The sequence below is a fragment of the Somniosus microcephalus genome, chromosome 12 (genome assembly GCF_052327205.1).
Source record: "Somniosus microcephalus isolate GS21.2 chromosome 12, FLI_Smic_1.0, whole genome shotgun sequence".
Taxonomy (NCBI): Eukaryota; Metazoa; Chordata; class Chondrichthyes; order Squaliformes; family Somniosidae; genus Somniosus; species Somniosus microcephalus.
Window position 1 is genome coordinate 8,149,605 of NC_140998.1, and position 23,284 is coordinate 8,172,888.

A 23,284-nucleotide genomic window follows, 5' to 3' on the forward strand; every position below is an offset into this window, starting at 1 on the left:
GCGGGTTCTCTCTCGCCGGCAGGTGATTGGCTCAGTCCATGGGGGAAGATGAAAATAGTCCCCCATCCTGCACATCCCCGCCCAGTATTTCTTTTCCCACCTAGACCACGGTGGGTGGGGGTGGCCCTGTACAGGACCGTGTTGCGGGTTGCGCTCGGGGCTCTGGGTCATGGTGGGGTCAGCCTCGGCGTGGTGGTGGGTGTCGCTCTCGGGGCTCGGTCGCGGTGAGGTCATGGTCAGGGTTGTGGTGTGATCACACTGGGGTCGGGGTCGCGGAGGGGTTCACTCTCGGGGCTTGGGGCCGTGTTGGGGTCATGCTCGGGGCCGCAACCCTTTGGAACTGCCTTATTGTGGCAACTCCTCTTCTCTGCCAGTTAAAGGGAGGACGTTCCCCCACCTCACACCTGTTCTCGTTCGCAGGGGACTCTGGTCCGGACCCCGTCTCATGGCGCCCGGCCACCACCCCAGAGGGCAGCAGGAAGTGCCAGTTCCAGCAGACGGAAATCACCATCGCGCACCGTCCATCCGCCAGTGGTCAAGGCTCGGACACAGCTCACCGCGAAGGCTACGTAAGGGTCGAGGCCGGGTAACTGGCGACACCAATGGTGCTGAGGGTCACCAGCTCAGTACCGACCAGCGGTGGGGGGGAGTGGCAATTGAGGGGTAGGCGGTGGGGGGGGGTTCCTATCGTGCCTCGGATAGGATCAGTACCAGGGAGGAGGGGGATTCCCCGCATACCCTCATGCAGATCCATCCAAGACCACGGTTGGCTGTACCCAGCCTGAGAGTGTTTGATGGGACAGTGTAAAGGGAGCTTTACTCTGTATCTAACCCGTGCTGTACCTGCCCTGGGAGTGTTTGATGGGACAGTGTAGAGGGAGCTTTACTCTGTATCTAACCCGTGCTGTACCTGCCCTGGGAGTGTTTGATGGGACAGTGTAGAGGGAGCTTTACTCTGTATCTAACCCGTGCTGTACCTGCCCTGGGAGTGTTTGATGGGACAGTGTAGAGCGAGCTTTACTCTGTATCTAACCTGTGCTGTACCTGCCCTGGGAGTGTTTGATGGGACAATGTAGAGGGAGCTTTACTCTGTATCATCATCTTCATAGGCAGTCTCTTGGAACCGAGGATGACTTGCTTCCACATTAAAAATGAGTTCGCAGGTGACTGATGAGTCCAATGTGGGACCTACAGTCTCTGTCACAGGTGGGGCAGACGGTGGTTGAAGGGGCGGGTGGGTGGGGTGCTTGGATTGACATGCGCTCCTTCCGTTGTTTGCGCTTGGCTTCCACTTGCTCCCGGTGAAGAGAATCGAGGTGTTCGGCACCTTCCCGGATGCTTCTCCTCCACTTTGTGCGGTCTTGGGCCAGGGATTCCCAGGTGTCGGTGGGGATGTTGCACTTTTTCAAGGAGGCTTTGAGGGTGTCCTTGAAGCGCTTCCACTGTGTTCCTGGGGCTCTCTTGCCGTGTCGGAGCTCCGAGTAGAGCGTTTGTTTTGGGAGTCTCGTATCGGGCATGTGGACGATGTGACCCGTCCATCGGAGCTGATCGAGCGTGGTCAAAGCTTCGATGCTGGGGATGTTGGCCCAAGCGAGAACACTGACGTTGCTGCGCCTATCCTGCCAGTGAATTAGCTGGATCTTGCGGAGGCAATGTTGGTGGTACCTCTCCAGTGCTTTGAGGTGTCTGCTGTACATGGTCCATGTCTCTGAGGCATACAGGAGGGCGGGTATCACTGCTGCTCTGTAGACCATGAGCTTAGTGCAGGGTTTGAGGTCCTGGTCTTCAAACACTCTCTTCCTCGGGCGACCGAAGGCTGCACTGGCACACTGAAGGCGGTGTTGGACTTCGTCATCGACGTCTGCCCTTGTTGACAGTAGGCTCCCAAGGTATGGAAAGTGGTCCACGTTGTCCAAGGCCTCGTCATAGACTTTGATAATCGGGGGGGCAGCACTGTGTGGCGGGGGCAGGTTGGTAGAGGACATTTGTCTTACGGATATTTAGTGTAAGGCCCATGCTCTCGTACACTTCAGTGAAGGTGTTGACAATGGTTTGAAGTTCGACCTCAGAATGTGCGCAGACGCAAGCATCGTCTGCATACTGTAATTTGATGACAGAGGACGGGACGACCTTAGATCTGGACTGGAGGCGGTGGAGGTTGAACAGTTTCCCGTTTGTTCTGTAGATTAGCTCCACTCCAGCGGGGAGCTTACTGAGGGTGACATGGAGCATTACAGCAAGGAAGATCGAGAAGAGCGTTGGTACGATATGAGAGCCTTGCTTGACCCCGGTCCGTACGTGAATTGGGTCTGTGGTGGATCCGTTGGTCAGGATCACGGCTTGCATGTCGTCGTGAAGCAGGCGGAGGATGGTGACAAACTTTTGAGGGCAGCCAAATTTGAGGAGGACACTCCATAATCCCTCACGGTTGACAGTGGCGAAGGCCTTTGTGAGATCAAAGAAGGCCATGTACAACGGTTGGTGCTGTTCCTTGCATTTCTCTTGTAGTTGACGCGCGGTGAAGATCATGTCCATTGTGCCCCTTAGTGGGCGGAATCGCATTGCGACTCTGGGAGGAGCTCTTCAGCCACTGGGAGAAGGCGATTGAGGAGGATTCTTGCGATGACTTTCCCTGTGGCAGACAGCAGGAAACTCCTCTGTAATTACCGCAATCGGACTTGTCACCTTTCTTGAAGATGGTCACGATTACGGTGTCTCTGAGATCCCCTGGCATGCTCTCCTCCTTCCAAATAAGAGAAATGAGTTCATGTATTCGTGCCAATAGTGCTTCTCCGCCATGCTTTAGTGCCTCGGCAGGGATTCCATCTGCTCCTGAGGCCTTGTTGTTCTTCAGTTGTCGGATAGCCTTTTCAACCTCATGCCGGGCTGGGGCTGGGGTTGTGCTGAGGTGGTGGCGGGTAGCATGCTGCGGGATGGCATTGAAGAAACTGGCGTTGAAGACAGAGTCTCGGCTAAGGAGATCTTCGAAGTGCTCCTTCCAGCGGGCACTGACTGCCTCTCTCTCCTTGACGAGTATTTCTCCATTCTTGGCCCGCAGAGGTGTAAAAAAAAAATCATAGAAAGTTACAGCACAGAAGGAGGCCATTTCGACCCATCGTGTCCGCGCCGGCCAACGAAGAGCTATCCAGCCTAATCCCACTTCCCAGCTCTTGGTCCGTAGCCCTGCAGATTAGAGCGTCCCAAGTGCACATCCAAGTACTTTTTAAATGTGGTTATACACTTCAATAAGGTCTCCCCTCAGCCTCCTCTGTTCCAAGGAAAACAGACCCAGCCTTTCCAGTCTTTCCTCATAGCTAAGATTCTCTACTCCTGGCAACATCCTTGTAAATCTCCTCTGTACCCTCTCTAGTGCAATCACATCTTTCCTGTAATGTGGTGACCAGAACTGCACGCAGTACTCTAGCTGAGGCATAACTAGTGTTTTATACAGCTGAAGCATAGCCCCCCTGCTCTTGTATTCTATGCCACGGCTAATAAAGGCAAGCATTCCGTATACCTTCTTAACCACCTTATCAACCTGGCCTGCTACCTTCAGGGATCTGTGGACATGCACTCCAAGGTCCCTTTGCTCCTCTACACTACTCAGTATCCTACCATTTAATGTGTATTCCCTTTCCTTGTTAGCCCTCCCCAAATGCATTACCTCACACTTCTCCGGATTGAATTCCATTTGCCACTGTTCTGCCCACCTGACCAATTTATTGATATCTTCCTGCAGTCTACAGCTTCCTTCTTCAATATCAACCACACAGCCGATTTCAGTATCATCTGCAAACTTCTTAATCATACCCCCTATATTCAAGTCTAGATCGTTGATATATACCACAAAAAGTAAGGGACCCAGTACTGAGCCCTACAGACCTTGGGTGCTTGGACCATAGGCGGTCTTGACTGCGCTAAAGAATCCACGCACGTCGTGGTTGTCAGCTAGCTACTGGATCTCCTGCGCTTTCTCCACCCACCATCTGTTCTTTAGGTCGTAAGTTTGTTGTTGGACCTCGGCCTTCAGGCGTCTGTAGAGCTGCTTTCTTGCTCTCGAGCTCTGTTGCTGTTTCCAGATCAGGAATGCCTTGCGCTTGCGGCTTATTAGCTCCTGGATCTCCTGGTCATTCTCGTCGAACCAGTCTTGGTGTATCCTGGTCGAGTGACCGAGCGTCTCTTCACAGGTGCTGATTATGGAGGCCTCGAGTGCAGACCAGGCGCTGTGGGCACTCTGACTCTGCATCACTGGGAGTCGCCAGGTTGGTTGTGAGGCACAGGGTGAATAGGGCTTTCTTAGCGGGGTCTTTGCGGGCTCCAGCGTTGATTTTACTGCGGCATTGCTTCTGTTGCTGCTGCTGTTTTGGGGCTACATTGATGGAGATGACAGGTGGGTATCTAACTCGTGCTGTACCTGCCCTGGGAGTGTTTGACGGGACAGTGTAGAGGGAGCTTTACTCTGTATCTAACCCGTGCTGTACCTGTCCTGGGAGTGTTTGATGGGACAGTGTAGAGAGAGCTTTACTCTGTATCTAACCCGTGCTGTACCTGCCTTGGGAGTGTTTGATGGGACAGTGTAGAGGGAGCTTTACTCTGTATCTAACCCGTGCTGTACCTGCCCTGGGAGTGTTTGATGGGACAGTGTAGAGGGAGCTTTACTCTGTATCTAACCCGTGCTGTACCTGCCCTGGGAGTGTTTGATGGGACAGTGTAGGGGGAGCTTTACTCTGTACCTAACCCGTGCTGTACCTGCCCTGGGAGTGTTTGATGGGACAGTGTAGCGGGAGCTTTACTCTGTACCTAACCCGTGCTGTACCTGTCCTGGGAGTGTTTGATGGGACAGTGTAGAGGGAGCTTTACTCTGTATCTAACCCGTGCTGTACTTGCCCTGGGAGAGTTTGATGGGACACTATGATTTTGGGGAATTATGTCTCACTTTGTGAAAAGACTAACAAAGGCGCTTCATTTCTTTCAGGTGAAGCTTCTGTCGGAATTTTCTGGAAGCATCAACAGTATCAGGCGGGCGCCGGTCATTCTCCGAGATGAGGAGATGTCTCAGCGATCGGGGCTGGTGGATCTGGCACATCCTGAGCAGCCATCCATGGGTAAGGGTCTACCTGCGGACTGGGCGCATGTTTAGATGGTAGACCCAAGCCGTTGTTGCTCCGGTCAGTGTCAGCTGGGGGGAGCTTGTTCAACAGACACTAGTGTTACAACAACAACAACTTGCATTTATATAGCACCTTTAACACACTAAAACGTCCCAAGACGCTTCACAGGAGCGATTATCAGGCAAAACGTGACATCGAGCCACGTGAGACATTAGGACAGGTGACCAAGAGATTGGTCAAAGAGGGATGTTTTAAGGAATGTCTTAAAGGCGGAGAGAGAGGCAGGGCGGTTTAGGGAGGGAATTCATGAGCCTGGGGCCCAGGCGGCTGAAGGCATGGTGGAATGTTCCAGTATAGTGGTTAGCACTGTTGCCTCACAGCGCCAGGGACCCGGGTTCAAATCCGGCCTCGGGTGACTGTCTGTGTGGAGTTTGCACATTCTCCCCGTGTTTGCGTGGGTTTCCTCCGGGTGCTCCGGTTTCCTCCCACAGTCCAAAGATGTGCGGGTTAGGTTGATTGGCTATGATAAATTGACCCTTAGTGTTAGGGGGATTAAATACGTGGGGTTACGGGGATAGGGTGGGATATGTGTTGGTGTAGGGGTTACGGGGATCGGGTGGGATATGTGTTGGTGCAGGCTCGATGGGCCGAAATGGCCTCTATCTGCACTGTGGGGTTTCTGTGATTCTGTGATTGTGATACTGTAAGGGGGGTTATCTTACACCCAGGTTGTCCTGGGTACCTCAGGCTGATGTACAGTCCCTGAGGAGTTTGGGGCTTTTGACTGTTTATAGCAAATCACAGTCCTCAGAATACCTCTGATGGCTCAGTGAGTAAATATGCAAGAACATAAAAAGTGCAAGCCAAGCACTGGGATTCATTTCCAATGGGATAGACTTGAAAAGCAGTGAAGTGATGTTAACATTGTGTGGAGCCTTGGTTAGACCACACTGGGAGCACTGTGCACAGTTCTGGTCTCCATATTATAAAGAGGATATAGAGGCACTGGGAGAAATTGCAAAAAAAGATTCACGAGGATGATATCAGAACTGAGAGGTTATAACTATCAGGAAAGATTGAACTGCCTGGGGCTCTTTTCTCTAGAAAAGAGAAGACTGAGGGGTGACCTGATGGAGGTCTTTAAAATTATGAAGGGGTTTGATAGGGTAGATGTAGAGAAGATGTTTCCACTTGTGGGGGAGACCAGAACTAGGGGCCATAAAAAGAAAGAACATACATTTCCATTTGAGCGGTAACGCTGTGAGCGGTAACGGTGCTCCGCTGTGAGCATGTATCGATTGGTGGTGTGTGCATTAACCGCGTGGTGTGTGCATTAACCGCGTGGTGTGTGCATTAACCGCGTGGTGTGTGCATTAACCGCGTGGTGTGTGCATTAACTGCGGCGGTGTGTGCATTAACGGCGCGGCGGTGTGTGCATTAACCGCATGGTGTGTGCATTAACCGCGCGGTGTGTGCATTAACCGCGCGGTGTGTGCATTAACCGCGCGGTGTGTGCATTAACCGCGCGGTGTGTGCATTAACGGCGCGGCGGTGTGTGCATTAACGGCGCGGCGGTGTGTGCATTAACGGCGCGGCGGTGTGTGCATTAACGGCACGGCGGTGTGTGCATTAACGGTGTATTGTTGTGTGCAGGTATCGAACGCTGGGAGCTGCTCCATGCTCAGGCCCTCAGTAAGGAACTCCTCATCAAACAGAACCTCCAGCAGTGGCAGCAGCTGAACTCTGACCTTGATGACATCTCCGCCTGGCTGGGCCGCATCGAGCCGGCCTTGAAACAGGCCCAGGACCCGGAGGTATTGACCAGACTTGACACCATCCAGGAGAAGCTCAGGAGCCTCCGAGTAAGTATCTGAGGTTAATGTGAATGGCGTATTAGCCCTGAGCAGGCTGAGTGGAACTGTTGTTCACTCATGTTCTGAATTTCAGCCGCGGAGACAGAAGGAAAGCTAAAGGGCAGCACCAAGCCCTGCTGATTATTCACTTTGGGGAGGTAGAGTGCAGGATCTCTTTGGGGTTGGGTTGACTCTAAGATGACAAGCCTTGGCAATGGAAGTTTGGGGCTAACTCAAAGCTCCATGACAAACAACAAAAATAACTTGTATTTATACAGCACCTTTAACGTAGTAAAACGTCACGAGGCGCTTCACAGGAGCGTTATCAAACAAAAATTTGACACCGAGCCACAGAAGGCGATATTAGGACAGGCTTGGTCAAAGAGGTAGGTTTTAAGGAGCGGTCTGAACGGAGTGCATGTAAACAGAGTGTTTCATGTGGGAATTTGGAAAGAGTGGGAATTGGGAGAAGAGGGGGAAGGAGTTGCTGCTTTTTGCCGACGCTACTTGTAGTGCTTTGTGTTACAGGTAGATATTTAATTTCAGTACCCATAACTTAATCTAGATCAAGTAAGTAGTCAAGAAACTAAACTGTAAACTAAGTTACTTAAATCCGAAATAACAACAGAAAATGCTGGAAATACTCAGCAGGCCAGGCAGCATCTGTGGAGAGAGAAACAGAGTTAACGTTTCAGGTCGATGACCTTTGTCAAGACAAAGGGTTTCGACCTGAAACGTTGACTCTATTTCTCTCCACGGATGTTGCCTGGCCTGCTGAGTTTTTCCAGCATTTTCTGTTGTTATTTCGGATTTCCAGCATCTGCAGTATTTTGCTATCTTACTTAAATACAACTTTAATTACATTTAAATAAATAGAAGGCGGTCATCCCACATTACAACAGTGACTCCACTTCAAAAGTACTTCATTGGCTGTAAAGCGCTTTGAGACGTCCGGTGGTCATGAAAGGTGCTATATAAATGCAAGTCTTTCTTTCTTTTATATAGGATTGGCAGTGCAGGCGGTGTGCCACAACTGCAGCAGGTGGGAGTTTGTGGAGAGCATTGTGATCCCGGACAACCACGGTTGCAGTAACTGCCTACATCTCGAGGAGCTTCAGCTCAGAGTTTTTGAGCTGGAGTCTGAGGTGCAGACATTGCAGGTCAGGGAGGGGGAGAGTTACCTGGACACTTTGATCCAGGAGGCAGTCACACCCCTTAGATTAGGTAGTGGTACAGGTCTGGTCAGGGACAGGAGGGTGTGACTGCAACTCAGGCAGGTAAGGGGACCCCAGGTGCAGTGCTGGAGGAGCCTTGGCATTTGCCCTTATCCAACAGGTATGCGGTTCTTGCTGCCTGTGTGGATGAGGGAAAAGCCTGCAGGATGGATGAGTAAGCTGACCATGGTGCAGGAGGCAATTCAAGTGGGGGGGGGGGGAGGGGGAAGTGAAAGGGAATGTAGTTGTGGTAGGGGACAGTATAGTCAGAGGGATAGATACTGTTCACTGCAGCCGCAACCGGGAGTTCCGAAGGTTGTGTTGCCTGACCGGTGCCAGGGTTAAAGACATCTCCTCGCGGCTGGAGAAGAACTTGGAGTGGGAAGGGGGAGGATCCAGTTGTCGTAAGAACCAACGACATAGGTAGAACTAGGAATGAAGTTCTGCTGAGAGAGTTTGAGGAGTTGGGGTCCAAATTAAAAAGCAGAATCTCAAAGGTAATAATATCTGGACTGTTACCTGACTCACGTGCAAATTGGCATAGGGACAAACAGATTAGAAGGTTAAATGCGTGGCTCAGAGTGGTGTGGGAGGCAGGGGTTTCAGTTCATGGGTCACTGGCACCAGTACTGGGGAAAGAGGGAGCTGTTCCTTTGGGATTGGCTCCACTTAAACCAGGCTGGAACCAGCGCCCTGGTGAATCGAATAACTAGGGCAGTAGACAGGGCTTTAAACTAATGAAGGGGATTCAGGAAAGAGTAAATTTAAAAGCAGCAGGAGAAATGTCAAGGCTCTAGGGCAGAGTAGAGTTTTCAGTAAAAATAAGCAGAGTGGGTCAGGAAGGGACAGAGAGAGTAACAAAGGTAATAGGGCATCAGTGACTAAGGTGACATCAGGGAAAAAGAGAAATAAGTCAAAGCTAAAGGCACGATATCTGAATGCACGAAGCATTCGCAACAAAATAGAAGAATTAATAGCACAGATAGAAATTAATAGGTTTGATCTAATAGCCATTATAGAGACGTGGTTGCAAAGTGACCAAGGTTGGGAACTAAATATTCCAGAATACTTAACTTTTAGAAGAGATAGGCAAAATGGAAAAGGAGGCGGGGCAGCCCTGAGAATAAAGGATGGGATAAAGACAGGAGAGAGAAAGGATCTTAGCTCCGAAAACCAAGAAGTAGAATCAGTTTGAGTGGAGCTAAGAAACAGCAAAGGGCAGAAAACATTGGTGGGATTTGTTTATAGGCCCCCAAACAGTAGTTGTAATGTAGGGCAGTGTATAAATCAGGAAATTAGAGGCGCATGTAACAAGGGTAATACAATGATCATGGGGGACTTTAATCTACATATAGACTGGGCAAACCAAATTTGCAGTAATAGTGTGGAGGACGAATTCATGGAATCTAAACAAGATAGTTTTCTAGATCAGTATGTCGAGGAACCAACTAGGGAACAGGCTATTTTAGATCTGGTATTGTGCAATGAGAAAGGGTTAATTAATAACCTTGCAGTAAAGCTACCTTTAGCGAAGTGACCATAATATGATAAAATTTTATATTAAGTTCGAAAGTGATTTAGTTAAATCTGGTCTTAAATCTAAACAAAGCAAACTACGTAGGTATGAGGGGCGAGTTGGCTCAGGTAGATTGGGAAACTACATTGAAAGGTATGACAGTAGACGAGCAATGGCTAGCACTTAAAGAATTCATACATAATTTACAACAAATATACATTCCTTTAAGGCACAAAGACCCCACAGGAAAAGTGGTCCAACCGTGGCTAACAAGAGAAGTTAAAGGTAGTATTAGATCAAAGGAAGAGACCTATAATGTTGCCAAAAAGAATAGTAAGCCTGAGGATTGGGAGGATTTTAGAATTCAGCAAAGGAGGACCAAGAAATTGATAAAGGAAGGGAAAATAGAATGAGTAAACTAGCGAGAGACAGAAAAACAGACTGTAAAAGCTTCTATAGGTATGTAAAAAGGAAAAGATTAGTGAAAGTAAACGTGGGTCCCTTACAGGCTGAGACACAGAAACATCGAAACATAGGAGCAAGAGTAGGCCATTCGGCCCTTCGAACCTGCTCCGTCATTCAATCTGATCATGGCTGATCCTGTATCTCAATACCATATTCCCGCTCTCTCCCCATACCCCTTGACACCTTTTGTGTCTAGAAATCTATCTATCTGCTTATTAAATATATTCAGTGACTTGGCCTCCACAGCCTTCTGTGGTAGAGAATTCCACAGGTTCACCACCCTCTGAGTGAAGAAATTTTTCCTCATCTCAGTCCTAAATGTCCTACCCCGTATCCTGAGACTGTGACCCCTGGTTCTAGACCCCCCAGCCAGGGGAAACATTCTCCCTGCATCCAGTCTGTCTAGCCCTGTCAGTATTTTATACGTTTCAATGAGATCCCCTCTCATTCTTCTAAACTCTAATGAATACAGGCCTAGTCAACCCAATCTCTCCTCATATGACAGTCCTGCCATCCCAGGAATCAGTCTGGTGAACGTTCGCTGCACTCCCTCGATGGCAAGCATATCCTTTCTTGGGTAAGGAGACCAAAACTGCACACAGTACTCCAGGTGTGGTCTCACCAAGGCCCTGTATAACTGCAGTAAGACACCCTTGCTCCTGTACTCAAATCCTCTTGCAATGAAGGCTTCCTAACTGCTTGCTGCACCTGCATGTTTGCTTTCAGTGACTGGTGTACAGGGACACCCAAGTCCCTCTGTACATCAGCATTTCCCAATCTATCACCATTTAAATAATACTCTGCCTTTCTGTTTTTCCTACCGAAGTGGATAACGTCACATTTATCCACGTTATACTGCATCTGCCATGTATTTGCCCACTCACTCAACTTGTCTAAATCACCTTAAAGCCTCTTTGCATCCTCCTCACAATTCACAATCCCACCTAGTTTTGTGTCGTCAGCAAACTTAGAAATATTACATTTGGTTGTCTCATCCAAATCATTGATATATATTGGCCCAGAAGTTCAGGTCGGGGTTTCCCGCGGGTGCAAGCCCTCGACCTGCACTTACCTAGCGCGCCGGCCGTTGAGCTGTGGGCTTCCGATCCTGGGCCTCCTCCAGCTGCCGGCGCGCAGTGCTTGCGTATCCCAGGGGCGCAGTTAGTTCGATGCATCCCCTGGGATCACGTGGGCCATGGAGAGCCAATGGTAGCGGAGAATGCTTCATTCATAAGTTTGACAGGACCTATAAATACTATAAGCCCCAAAACATTACTAAATAATTTTTTTTTTAAATCACATTTTTAAAATAAACTATAAATTACATGAAATTATTTTAAAGAATAATTTAAATTTTTGAAAAAATTAATTACATTTTCTAACTGGGCTAAAAATAAACTTACCTTTCTTAAAGTATTTAAAAATAATAAACCTGTGGAAAAAATGTTTTAATTTTAATTAACTTACAACTTACCTTGCAAAAAGCAGGCCTTGCGCCTGCTTTTTAAAAGTGTAACTCCTGGAGACTTACCCTCCCGGGAAAACCTGCAAAATAACGTAAGTTCGATGCGCACGCGCTGCCTCTCCTGCGCACGCGCTCCGCCTCTGAACCCCTTCTTTCAGGGGAACGGAAGTGCCGGTTTCCCGCGCATGCGCAGTGCGTGCACGAAAGCGGCACTTCCATTGGGCTTACGGGTGAGTACCCCGTGTGTACTTACCCGTGGAGACCCGAATTTCTGGGCCATTGTGATTAGCTGGGGCCCAAGCACTGATCCCTGCGGTACCCCACTAGTCACCGCCTGCCACCCCGAAAAAGACCCATTTATTCCTACTCTCTGTTTCCTGTCTGTTAACCAATTTTCAATCCATGCCAGTATATTACCCCCAATCCCATGTGCTTTAATTATGCACACTAATCTCTTATGTGGGACTTTATCAAAGGCCTTCTGAAAATCCAAATACACCACATCCACTGGTTCTCCCTTATCTATTCTACCAGTGACATCCTCAAAAAACTCCAGTAGGTTTGTCAAACACGATTTCCCTTTCATAAATCCAGGAGAAACTATAATGGGGAATAAGGAAATGGTAGAGAAATTAAACAAATACTTTGTGTCTGTCTTCACGGAAGAAAATGCAAAAAACTTCCTGGAAAAAGTGGAGAACCGACGGTCTAGCGAGAATGAGGAACTGAGAGAAATTAGTATTAGTAAAAAAATAGTACTGAAGAAATTAATGGGACTGAAAGCTAATAAATCCCCTGGACCTGATGGCCTACGTCCTAGGGTTTTGAAAGAGTTGGCTATAGAGATAGTGGATGCATTGGTTGTCATCTTCCAAAATTCCATAGATTCCAGAACGGTTCCCACGGATTGGAAGGTAGCAAATGTAACCCCACTATTCAAGAAAGGAGGGAGAGAGAAAACGTGGAACTACAGACCAGTTAGCCTGACATCAGCAGTAGGGAAAATGCTAGAATCTATTATTAAGGACGTGGCAACAGGGCACTTAGAAAATAATAATAGGATTGGGCAGAGTCAACACGGATTTATGAAAAGGAAATCGTGTTTGATGAATCAATTAGGGTTTTTTGAGGTTGTAACTAGCAGAATAAGGGGGAGCCAGTGCATGTGGTGTATTTGGATTTTCAGAAGGCATTCAATAAGGTGCCATACAAGAGGTTATTAAACAAAATTGGGGCTCATGGGATTGGGTGTAATATACTAGCATGGATTGAGGATTGGTTAACGGACAAAAAACAGACAGTAGGAGTAAACGGGTCATTTTCGGGTTGGCAGGCTGTAACTAGTGGGGTACCGCAAGGATCAGTGCTTGGGCCTCAGCTATTCACAATCTACATCAATGATTTGGATGAGGGGACCAAATGTAATATATCCAAGTCTGCTGATTATGCAAAGCTAGGTGGGAATGTAAGTTGTGAGGAGGATGCAAAGAGGCTTCAATGGGATATAGACAGGCTAAATGAATGGCCAAGAACATGGCAAATGGAATATAATGTGGGAAAATGTGAAGTTATACACTTTGGTAGGAAAAATAGAAAAGCAGAGTATTTTTTAAATGGTGAAAGATTGGGAAATGTTGGTGTTCAGAGGGACCTGAGTATCCTTGTACATGAATCACTGAAAGTTAACATGCAGGTACAGCAAGCAATTGAGAAAGTAAATGGTATGTTGGCCATTTTTACAAGAGGATTTGAGTATAAGAGTAACGACGTCTTACTGCAGTTATATAGGGCCCTGGTGAGACTACACCTGGAGTATTGTGTACAGCTTTGGTCTCCTTACCTAAGGAAGGATATACTTGCCATAGAGGGAGTGCAATGTAGGTTCACCAGACTGGTTCCTGGGATGGGGGGATTGTTCTATGAGGAGAGATTGAGTAGACTGGGCCTATATTCTCTAGAGTTTAGAAGAATGAGAGGTGATCTCATTGAAACATATAAAATTCTTACAGGGCTTGACGGGGTAGATGCAGGGAGGATGTTTCCCCTGGCTGGGGGGTCTAGAACCAGGGGTCACAGTCTCGGAATAAAGGGTCGGCCATTTAGGACTGAGATGGTGTGGAGATGCCGGAGCTGGACTGGGGTGGACAAATGTAAGAAGTCACACAACACCAGGTTATAGTCCAACAGTTTTGTTAGGGTCTAATTGGAGCCTGAGCGGGCCAAGTGATATACGAGGTCGACGCGTTACCCAACTTAGACTTATGTGAATAAACTCACACAACCAAATAGTTTGAGAGAAGTAAAAATGCACAGTTTAATGTACAGAGCGCTCTGGGAGAAGAAGAACAGTAGACCCCGCGTTCTCAGCTGCCAGCTTCTCGGTTTTACAATAGTAGCCGAGCTTCTTTTATACAGTTTAAAAACAGGAAAGGTACCATATCAGCAGTTATTACATTAATTCCTTGGCCAATCTGGTACTTTAGCATCCTTCAACTTTGGCCAATCCGATACCTTAGCAACCCTTAATCGCATTCTGTCAAAAACAAGATAATTATATTATTATACCGTTAGCTAGCTTCTTTCACAAACAACTTAATTATATTACTGTTAGCTAGCTTCTTTCATGTGACATGTTGGTATTTCGCAACCCTATTCTCACAGTGATACCTATGTCCTGCCAGTGGACGTAGTGTATTTAGACTTCCAAAAGGCATTTGACAAGGTGCCACACAAAAGATTATTGCTTAAGATAAAAAATCACGGGATTGGGGGTAATATTCTGGCATGGATAGAGAATTGGCTATCTAACAGAAGGCAGAGAGTTGGGATAAATGGTTCATTCTCAGACTGGCAATCAGTAACTAGTGGTGTTCCGCAGGGGTCAGTGCTGGGTCCCCAACTCTTTACAATCTATATTAACGATTTGGAGGAGGGGACCGAGTGTAGCATATCAAAGTTTGCAGATGATACTAAGATGGGAGGGAAAGTAGTGAGTGAGGAGGACATAAAAAACCTGCAAGGGGACATAGACAGGCTAAGTAAGTGGGCAGAGATTTGGCAGATGGAATACAATACTGGAAAGTGTGAGGTTATGCACTTTGGCAGGAAAAATCGTAGAGCAAATTATTATCTTAATGGCAAGAAACTGGAAAGTACTGAAGTACAAAGGGATCTGGGGGTCCTGGTGCACGAAACTCAAAAGGTTAGTATGCAGGTGCAGCAAGTGATTAAGAAGGCCAATGGAATGTTGGCTTTCATTGCTAAGGGGATAGAATATAAAAATAGGGAGGTATTGCTTCAGTTGTACAAGGTATTGGTGAGACCGCACCTGGAATACTGCATACAGTTTTGGTGTCCATACTTAAGAAAAGACATACTTGCTCTCGAGTCAGTACAAAGAAGGTTCACTCGGTTAATCCCGGGGATGAGGGGATGGACATATGAGGAGAGGTTGAGTAGATTGGGACTCTACTCATTGGAGTTCAGAAGAATGAGAGGCGATCTTATTGAAACATATAAGATTGTGAAGGGGTTGGATCGGGTGGATGCGGGGAAGATGTGCCCAATGATGGGTGAAACTAGAACTAGGGGGCATAGTCTTAGAATAAGGGGCTGCTCTTTCAAAACTGAGATAAGGAGGAACTACTTCACTCAGAGGGTGGTAGGTCCATGGAATATGCTGCCCCAAAAAGCTGTAGAAGCTACATCATTACATAAATTTAAAACAGAAATAGACAGTTTCCTAGAAGTAAAGGGAATTAAGGGTTATGGGGAGCGGGCAGGAATTTGGACATGAGTCTAGGTCCGGATCGGTCATGGCCCTGTAGGTAGCGGAGCGGGCCCAGGGGCCGTGTAGCCTGATCCTGCTCCTATTTCGTGTGTCTAATTCTGTTAGATTCAGGAGATGGTTCTGTGATAGTGGATTGGCGGTTAGGATCAGATCAGCCATGATCTTATTGAATGGCGGAGCAGGCTCGAGGGGCCGATTGGCCTACTCCTGCTCCTATTTCTTATGTTCTTATGTAGTTGCGTAACCCCGCCCTTAAACACCCTTTACCTCCCTTGTTCTTCCTAAACATAATTTTTCGCTCTTACAGTTTTACCCCAACAGTTGACTAGCCGTTCCTGTCTTACATCTGTACAAGTGATATCACAAGTTGGTGCAAGCAGATCAAGTCAGCTGTCTGTTATGCCAGTGTCTGCAAAATGTCAATAAATGTCAAGTATTTCAGCAGGCACTACAGTGCCATTTTAAATTTTCCTGCAACAGTTTTATTTGAAATCACAAGCTTTCGGAGCGCTGCTCCTTCGTCAGGTGAAGTGGAGAGATGCATAAAGACACAGCTTATATAGTCAGAGAATAATGCCAGATGTTTACAGGTAATCTTTCTAACTGCCATTTATCACACCTCGGCAGAGAGATAATCACAGCAATTAAAGGTGTGAATGGTGTCCAAACAGGTCAGTCAGGAAAACATTACATCAAAGAACAATGAGGTGGGGTCAAATGTTGCAGATGCTGGGGTCTGTATGAAAAACAAAAAACAGACCGAAAAACATTTTTTTTGCTGGAAATCACATCAGGTCCGGCCGCATCTGTGTAGAGAGAACAAGCCAACGACGACTCGAGTTTGGGTGACCCTACGTCAGGTGGGGTTACATGTAGCGTGACATGAACCCAAGATCGCGTTTGAGGCCGTCCTCATGAGTGCAGAACTTGGCTATCAGTTTCTGCTCGACGATTTTGCGTTGGCGTGTATCTCGAAGGCCGCCTTGGAGAATGGTTTCCCGAAGATCGGAGGCTGAATGTCCTTGACTGCTGAAGTGTTTCCCGACTGGGAGGGAACACTCCTGCCTGGCGATTGTTGTGCGGTGTCCGTTCATCCGTTGTTGCAGTGTCTGCATGGTCTCGCCGATGTACCATGCTCCGGGGCATCCTTTCCTGCAACGTATGAGGTAGACAACGTTGGCCGAGTCACATGAGTATGTACCATGTACCTGGTGGGTGGTGACCTCACGTGTGATGATGGTATCTGTGTTGATGATCTGGCATGTCTTGCAGAGGTTGCCGTGGCAGGGTTGTGTGGTGTCGTGGTCGCTGTTCTCCTGAAAGCTGGGTAATTTGCTGCGAACGATGGTCTGTTTTTAAGGTTAGGCGGCTGTTTGAAGGCGAGTAGTGGAGGCGTGGGGATGGCCTTAGCGAGGTGTTCGTCATCATCGATGACATGTTGAAGGCTGCGAAGAACATGGCGTAGTTTCTCCGCTCCGGGGAAGTATTGGACAACAAAGGGTACTCTGTTGGTTGTGTCCCGTGTTTGTCTTCTGAGGAGGTCTATGCGATTTTTTGCTGTGGCCCGTCGGAACTGTCGATCGACGAGTCGAGCGTCATATCCCGTTCTTACGAGGGTGTCTTTCAGCGTCTGTAGGTGTCCATCGCGTTCCTCCTCGTCTGAGCAGATCCTGTGTATTCGCAGGGATGGCTTCTTTAACGTGATTAGGGTGGAAGCTGGAGAAGTGGAGCATCCTGAGGTTGTCCGTGGGCTTGCGGTAGAGTGAAGTGCTGAGGTGTCCGTCTTTGATGGAAATTCGTGTGTCCAAGAATGAAACCGATTCTGAGGAGTAGTCCATGGTGAGTTTGATGGTGGGATGGAACTTGTTGATGTTATCGTGTAGTCTTTTCAGTGATTCTTCGCCATGGGTCCATAGGAAGAAAATGTCGTCGATGTATCTGGTGTATAGCGTTGGTTGGAGGTCCTGTGCAGCGAAGAAGTCTTGCTCGAACTTGTGCATGAAGATGTTGGCGTATTGGGGTGCGAATTTGGTCCCCATGGCTGTTCCGTGTGTTTGTGTAAAGAACTGGTTGTCGAAGGTGAAGACATTGTGGTTAAGGATGAAGCGGATGAGTTGTAGGATGGCATCTGGAGAATGGCTGTTGTTGGTGTTGAGTACTGAGGCTGTCGCAGCGATGCCGTCATCGTGGGGGATACTGGTGTAGAGTGCCGAGACGTCCATCGTGACGAGGAGTGTTCCTGGTTCAACTGGTCCGTGGGTGCTGAGTTTCTGTAAGAAGTCTGTAGTGTCGCGACAGAAGCTGGGGGTTCCCTGTACGATGGGTTTCAGGATGCCCTCGACGTATCCAGAGAGGTTCTCACACAGTTCCGTTGCCTGATACGATAGGACGCCTGGGTGTGTTGGCTTTGTGTATCTTTGGGAGGCAGTAGAAGTCTCCCACGTGGGGAGTACGTGGGATGAGAGCGCGTAGGATGCTTTGAAGGTCTGGATCGAAGGTCTTGATCAGTCTGTTGAGTTTGCGGGTGTGTTCTTTGGTCGGATCTGCGGGTAACTGTCTGTAGTGTTCCTGGTTGTCCAGTTGTCGGTATGCTTCTTTGCAATAGTCCATTCTGTTCTGTATGACGATGGCTCCTCCTTTGTCTGCTGGTTTGATGACGATGTTGCGGTTGGTCTTGAGAGCGTGGATGGCGTTGCCTTGTGCTCGGGTGACATTCTGGACTGTCTTGTGAGTGCGGCTGATGAATCTGGCGTTGATGCATCTCCTGACAGCTTGAGCATACATGTTAAGCTTAGGGCAGCGACCCTCCGGAGGGGTCCAATTTGACTCTTTCTTCTTCGGTTGCTGCACTGCGGATCCCTCTGTCTGCTGTTCCGGATCATTGGTTGTCTCATTGGGTTCGCTGCTGACATCTTGGGATTTGTGGAAGAATTCCCGGAGCCTCATTCTCCTGATGAATTCCTCTGTGTCTGCCGCGAGTCGGATGGGGTCCATTTTGGTGGTGGGGCAGAAATTGAGCCCTCGGCTGAGAACTTCAATTTCATCTGGTTGAAGGGTGTGGTCGGACAAGTTGATGATGGACTTCCCTGTGGTTTCAACCGTGGTACCGGGGGCGGCTTGGTTGCTGCTGGTGGTGATGCTGAGTTTCTCAAGCTTCCTGTTCTTGGTGTGCATGTAGGCAGTGTAGTTCCGTTGCCTCGTCTGTTTGGCGGTGTCTCGTAGCTGGTCTGCTGTGTCCTGAGCACAGGCTGAGAATATGGACTCTATCTCGGTTTCGAGGTTGCGGCGTCTGCTGTAGAGCTGGTGTACGAGATGGTTGAGGAGTGTGCGAGAGGTACGACGGCAGAGTCTCTCAGCGTAGTCTGTGTTGTAGGTCGACTTGAGTGGGTTCGTGATCTGTAGTCCTTTTGGGATCTTGTCTGCTTTCTTGCATCTCTGTAGAAACTTGATGTCTGTGTCGATATGCGCGATCTTCTTGGAGATCCTCTCCACTTTGAGCCGGCAGTTTGTGGTGTCGATAGTAGTCATGGTGTGGAGATGCCGGAGTTGGACTGGGGTGGACAAATGTAAGAAGTCACACAACACCAGGTTATAGTCCAACAGTTTTATTTGAAATCACAAGCTTTCGGAGCGCTGCTCCTTCGCCAGGTGAAGTGGAGAGATACATAAAGACACAGCTTATATAGTCAGAGAATAATGCCAGATGTTTACAGGTAATCTTTCTAACTGCCATTTGTCGCACCTCGGCAGAGAGATAATCACAGCAATCAAAGGTGTGAATGGTGTCCAAACAGGTCAGTCAGGAAAACATTACATCAAAGAACAATGAGGTGGGGTTGAGATGAGGAGAAATTTCTTCACTGAGGGTGGTGAATCTTTGGAATTCTCTACCCCAGAGGGCTGTGGAGGCTCAGTCGTTGAGTATATTCAAGACAGAGATCGATAGATTTTTGGATATTAAGGGATATGGGGACCGGGCAGTGAATGGAGTTGAGGTAGAAGATCAGCCATGATCTCATTGAATGGCGGAGCAGGCTCGAGGGGCCGAATGGCCGACTCCTCCTATTTCTTTTGTTCTTATGTCTTAAAGGAGGAGAGAGGTTTAGGGAGGGGAATTCCAGAGCTTAGGGCCCAGGCCGCTGAAGGCACGGCCACCAATGGTGGAGCGATTAAAATAGGGGTTGCACAAGGGGCCGGAATTGAAGGAACGCAGATATCTCAGAGGGTTGTCGGGCTGGAGGAGGTTACAGAGATTGGGAAGGGCGAGGCCATGGAGGAATTTGAACTCTCGGATGAGAATTTTAAAATGAAGACAGGTAATCGGATACATGAGCTGTATAGGCTCACAGTACTCCCTGGCACTGTTGGTCATTGAATGGCCCGCTTCATTTCATAATAGGACTTGAAATACAATTTGGATTCACCAGAATGATAAAAAGGGTTAAATTACGAGGACAGGTTGTATAAACTTGGCTTGCATTCCTTTGAGTTTAGACGGTTGAGAGTGATCTAATTGAGCTGTTTAAAATAATAGTGATTGGATAGGGTAGATAGAGAGAAACTATTTTCTCTGGTGGGGGGTAGGGGGGGAGTCCAGAACAAGGGGGGCAGAACCTTAAAATGAGAGGCGGTTCTGGGGATCAGGAAGTTGCTGTGTGGGGAATGGGAGCCGGTGCAGTATCCTGTGTCTGAATGTGGGTAGTCTGGGCCCTTGCAGCAGGCCAGCTGCTTTGAGGCCTGGTGTATTTGGAGTGTGGATAGCGTTGCCAGCCCTGATAGGAAATATTCCAGGTTTCATCACCTGCCCGCCCCGTCAATATTCAGGAAAGACAGGGGTATTCAATATTCAGGAAAGACAGGCAAAAAGGAAAAGGAGGTGGGGTAGCATTGCTGGTTAAAGAGACGATTAACACAATTGTAAGGAAGGCTATTAGCTCTGATGATGTGGAATCTGTATGGGTAGAGCTGAGAAATACCAAGGGACAGAAAACGTTAGTGGGAGTTGTATACTGACCCCCAAACAGTAATGCGGAGGTTGGGATGGCATTACACGGGAAATTAGAGACGCATGCAATAAGGGCACAGCAGTTATCATGGGTGACTTTAATCTACATATAGATTGGGCTAACCAAATTAGTAACAATACTGTGGAGGAGGAATTCCTGGAGTGTATACGGGATGGTTTCTTGGACCAATATGTCGAGGAACCAACTAGAGATCAGGTCATCTTAGACTGGGTATTATGTATTGAGAAAGGATTAATTAGCAATCTTGTTGTGCGAAGCCGCTTGGGGCGGAGCGATCATAATATGATAGAATTCTTCATTAAGATGGAGAGTGAAGTATTTGACTCCGAGACTAGGGTCCTGATTTTAAATAAAGGAAACTATGATGGTATGAGGCGCGAGTTGGGTAGGATTGATTGGGGAATGTTACTCAAAGGGTTGACGGTGGCTAGGCAATGGCAAACATTTAAAGATCGCATGGATGAACTACAGAATTTGTTCATCCCTGTTTGGCATAAAAATAAAACAAAAAAGGTGAATCAACCGTGCCTAACAAGGAAAATTAGGGATAGCATAAGATCCGAGGAGAGGACATATAAATTGGCCAGAAAAAGCAGTAAACCTGAGGATTGGGAGCAGTTTAGGATTCAACAAAGGAGGACAAAGGGATTAATTAAGAAAGGGAAAATAGAATGAGAGTAAGCTTTCAGGGAACATAAAAACTGACTGTAAAAGCTTCTATAGATATGTGAAGAGAAAAAGATTGGTGAAGTCAAGCGTAGGTCCCTTGCAGTCAGAATCAGGGGAATTTATAATGGGGAACAAAGAAATGGCAGACCAATTAAATACATACTTTAATAATAATAATTCAACTTTATTGTCATTGTACAAGTACATGAACAACGAAATGTGATCTTGCAAGCTCCCATGAGTCCAGTACAAATAACATTAACATTAAACGTAAATAGCACCGTCCTGGGAGAAGCAAAGCCGCTGCGTCTGTGCGCGCCGCCATTCCATTTCCACCATTCCTCCTGTCCGACAATCTTCAGCCCAACGCCCGGGCCTGCTCACCAGCCACCCCTCCCGGGGCTCCTTTGGTTCTGTCTTCACAAAGGAGGACACAAATAACCTCCTAGAGATGTCAGGGAACATAGAGTCTAATGAGAGGGTGGAACTGTAAGAAATCAGTATTTGTCGGGAAATGGTGATAGGAAAATTGACGGGATTGAAGGCCGATAAATCCCCAGGGCCTGATAATCTACATCCTAGGGTACTTAAGGAAGTGGCCCTAGAAATAGTAGATGCATTGCTGGTCATCTTCCAAAATTCTATCGACTCTGGAACAGTTCCCACGGATTGGAGGGTAGCTAATGTTACCCCACTATTCAAAAAGGTGGTAGAGAGAAAACAGGGAATTATAGACCGGTAAGCCTGACATCGGTAGTGGGGAAAATGCTAGAGTCCATTATAAAAGATGTAATAGCAGAGCACTTGGAAAACAGTGACAGGATCGGACAAAGTCAGCATGGATTTACAAAAGGTAAATAGTGCTTGACTAATCTACTGGAATTTTTTGAGGATATAACTGGTAAAATAGATAAGGGAGAACCAGTGGATGTGGTGTATTTGGACTTTCAGAAGGCTTTCGATAAGGACCCGCATAAGAGATTAGTGTGTAAAGTTAAGGCACATGGGATTGGGGGCAAGGTATTGACTTGGATAGAGAACTGGTTGGCAGACAGGAAGCAAAGAGTTGGAATAAACGGGTCTTTTTCCGAGTGGCAGTCAGTGACTAGTGGGGTACCGCAGGGATCGGTCCTAGCTATTCACAATATATATTAATGATCTAGACAAGGGAACTAGATGTAATATCTCCAAGTTTGCAGACGACACAAAGCTAGGTGGGCGTGTGTGCTGTGAGGAGGATGCCGAGAGAAACCACAGGATGATTTGGACAGGTTGGGTGATTGGGCAGATGTATGGCAGATGCAGTATAAATGCGAGGTTATCCACTTGGCTGGCAAAAACAGGAAGGCAGATTATTATCTGAACGGCAATAGATTGGGAGAAGGGGAAGTGCAACGAGACCTGGGCGTCCTTGTGCACCAGTCGCTGAAGGTAAGCATGCAGGTGCAGCAGTCTGTTAAGAAGGCAAATGGTATGTTGGCCTTCGTAGCGAGAGGGTTCAAGTACAGGAACAAGGATGTCTTGCTGCAGTTGTACAGGGCCTTGGTGAGGCCACATCTTGAGTATTGTGTGCAGTTTTGGTCGCCTTATCTGAGGAAGGATGTTCTTGCCATGGAGGGAGTGTAGGGAAGATTCACCAGGCTGATACCTAGGATGGCAGGAATGACGTATGAGGAGAGATTGGCTCGATTAGGCTTATATTCGCTGGAGTTTAGAAGAATGAGAGGGGATCTCATTGAAACTTATAAAATTCTAACAGGACTAGACAGACTAGATGCAGGAAGGATGTTCCCGATGGCGGGGGAGTCCAGAACCAGGGGTCACAGTCTAAGGATAAGGGGTAAGCCATTTAGGACAGAGATGAGGAGGAATTTCTTCACCCAGAGAGTGGTGAACCTGTGGAATTCTCTACCACAGAAGGCAGTTGAGGCCAATTCATCTTAAATATATTCAAGAAGGAATTCGATATATTTCTTAAGGCTAAAGGGATCAAGGGATATGGGGAGAAGGCAGGGACAGGGTACTGAATTTGGATGATCAGCCATGATCGCATTGAATGACGGAACAGGCTCGAGGGGCCGAATGGCCGACTCCTGCTCCTATCTTCTACATTTCTATGTCCCCGCCATTGGTCACCTGACATGCCCACACTCCCGACGTCCGTCCCCCCCATC

At 47.8% G+C, this 23,284-nt stretch overlaps 1 protein-coding gene across 1 annotated transcript in view; it reads left to right on the plus strand.

Moving 5' to 3' along the window:
• LOC147109011 (uncharacterized) overlaps positions 1–23,284 on the plus strand; it is a 552,618-nt gene that overhangs the window by 488,819 nt on the left and 40,515 nt on the right. The window contains exons 84-86 of the mRNA XM_086002569.1: positions 421–569; positions 4,976–5,105; positions 6,765–6,973. Coding sequence (XP_085858695.1) covers positions 421–569; positions 4,976–5,105; positions 6,765–6,973 — 488 coding nt within the window. The remainder of the gene's footprint in view (positions 1–420; positions 570–4,975; positions 5,106–6,764; positions 6,974–23,284) is intronic.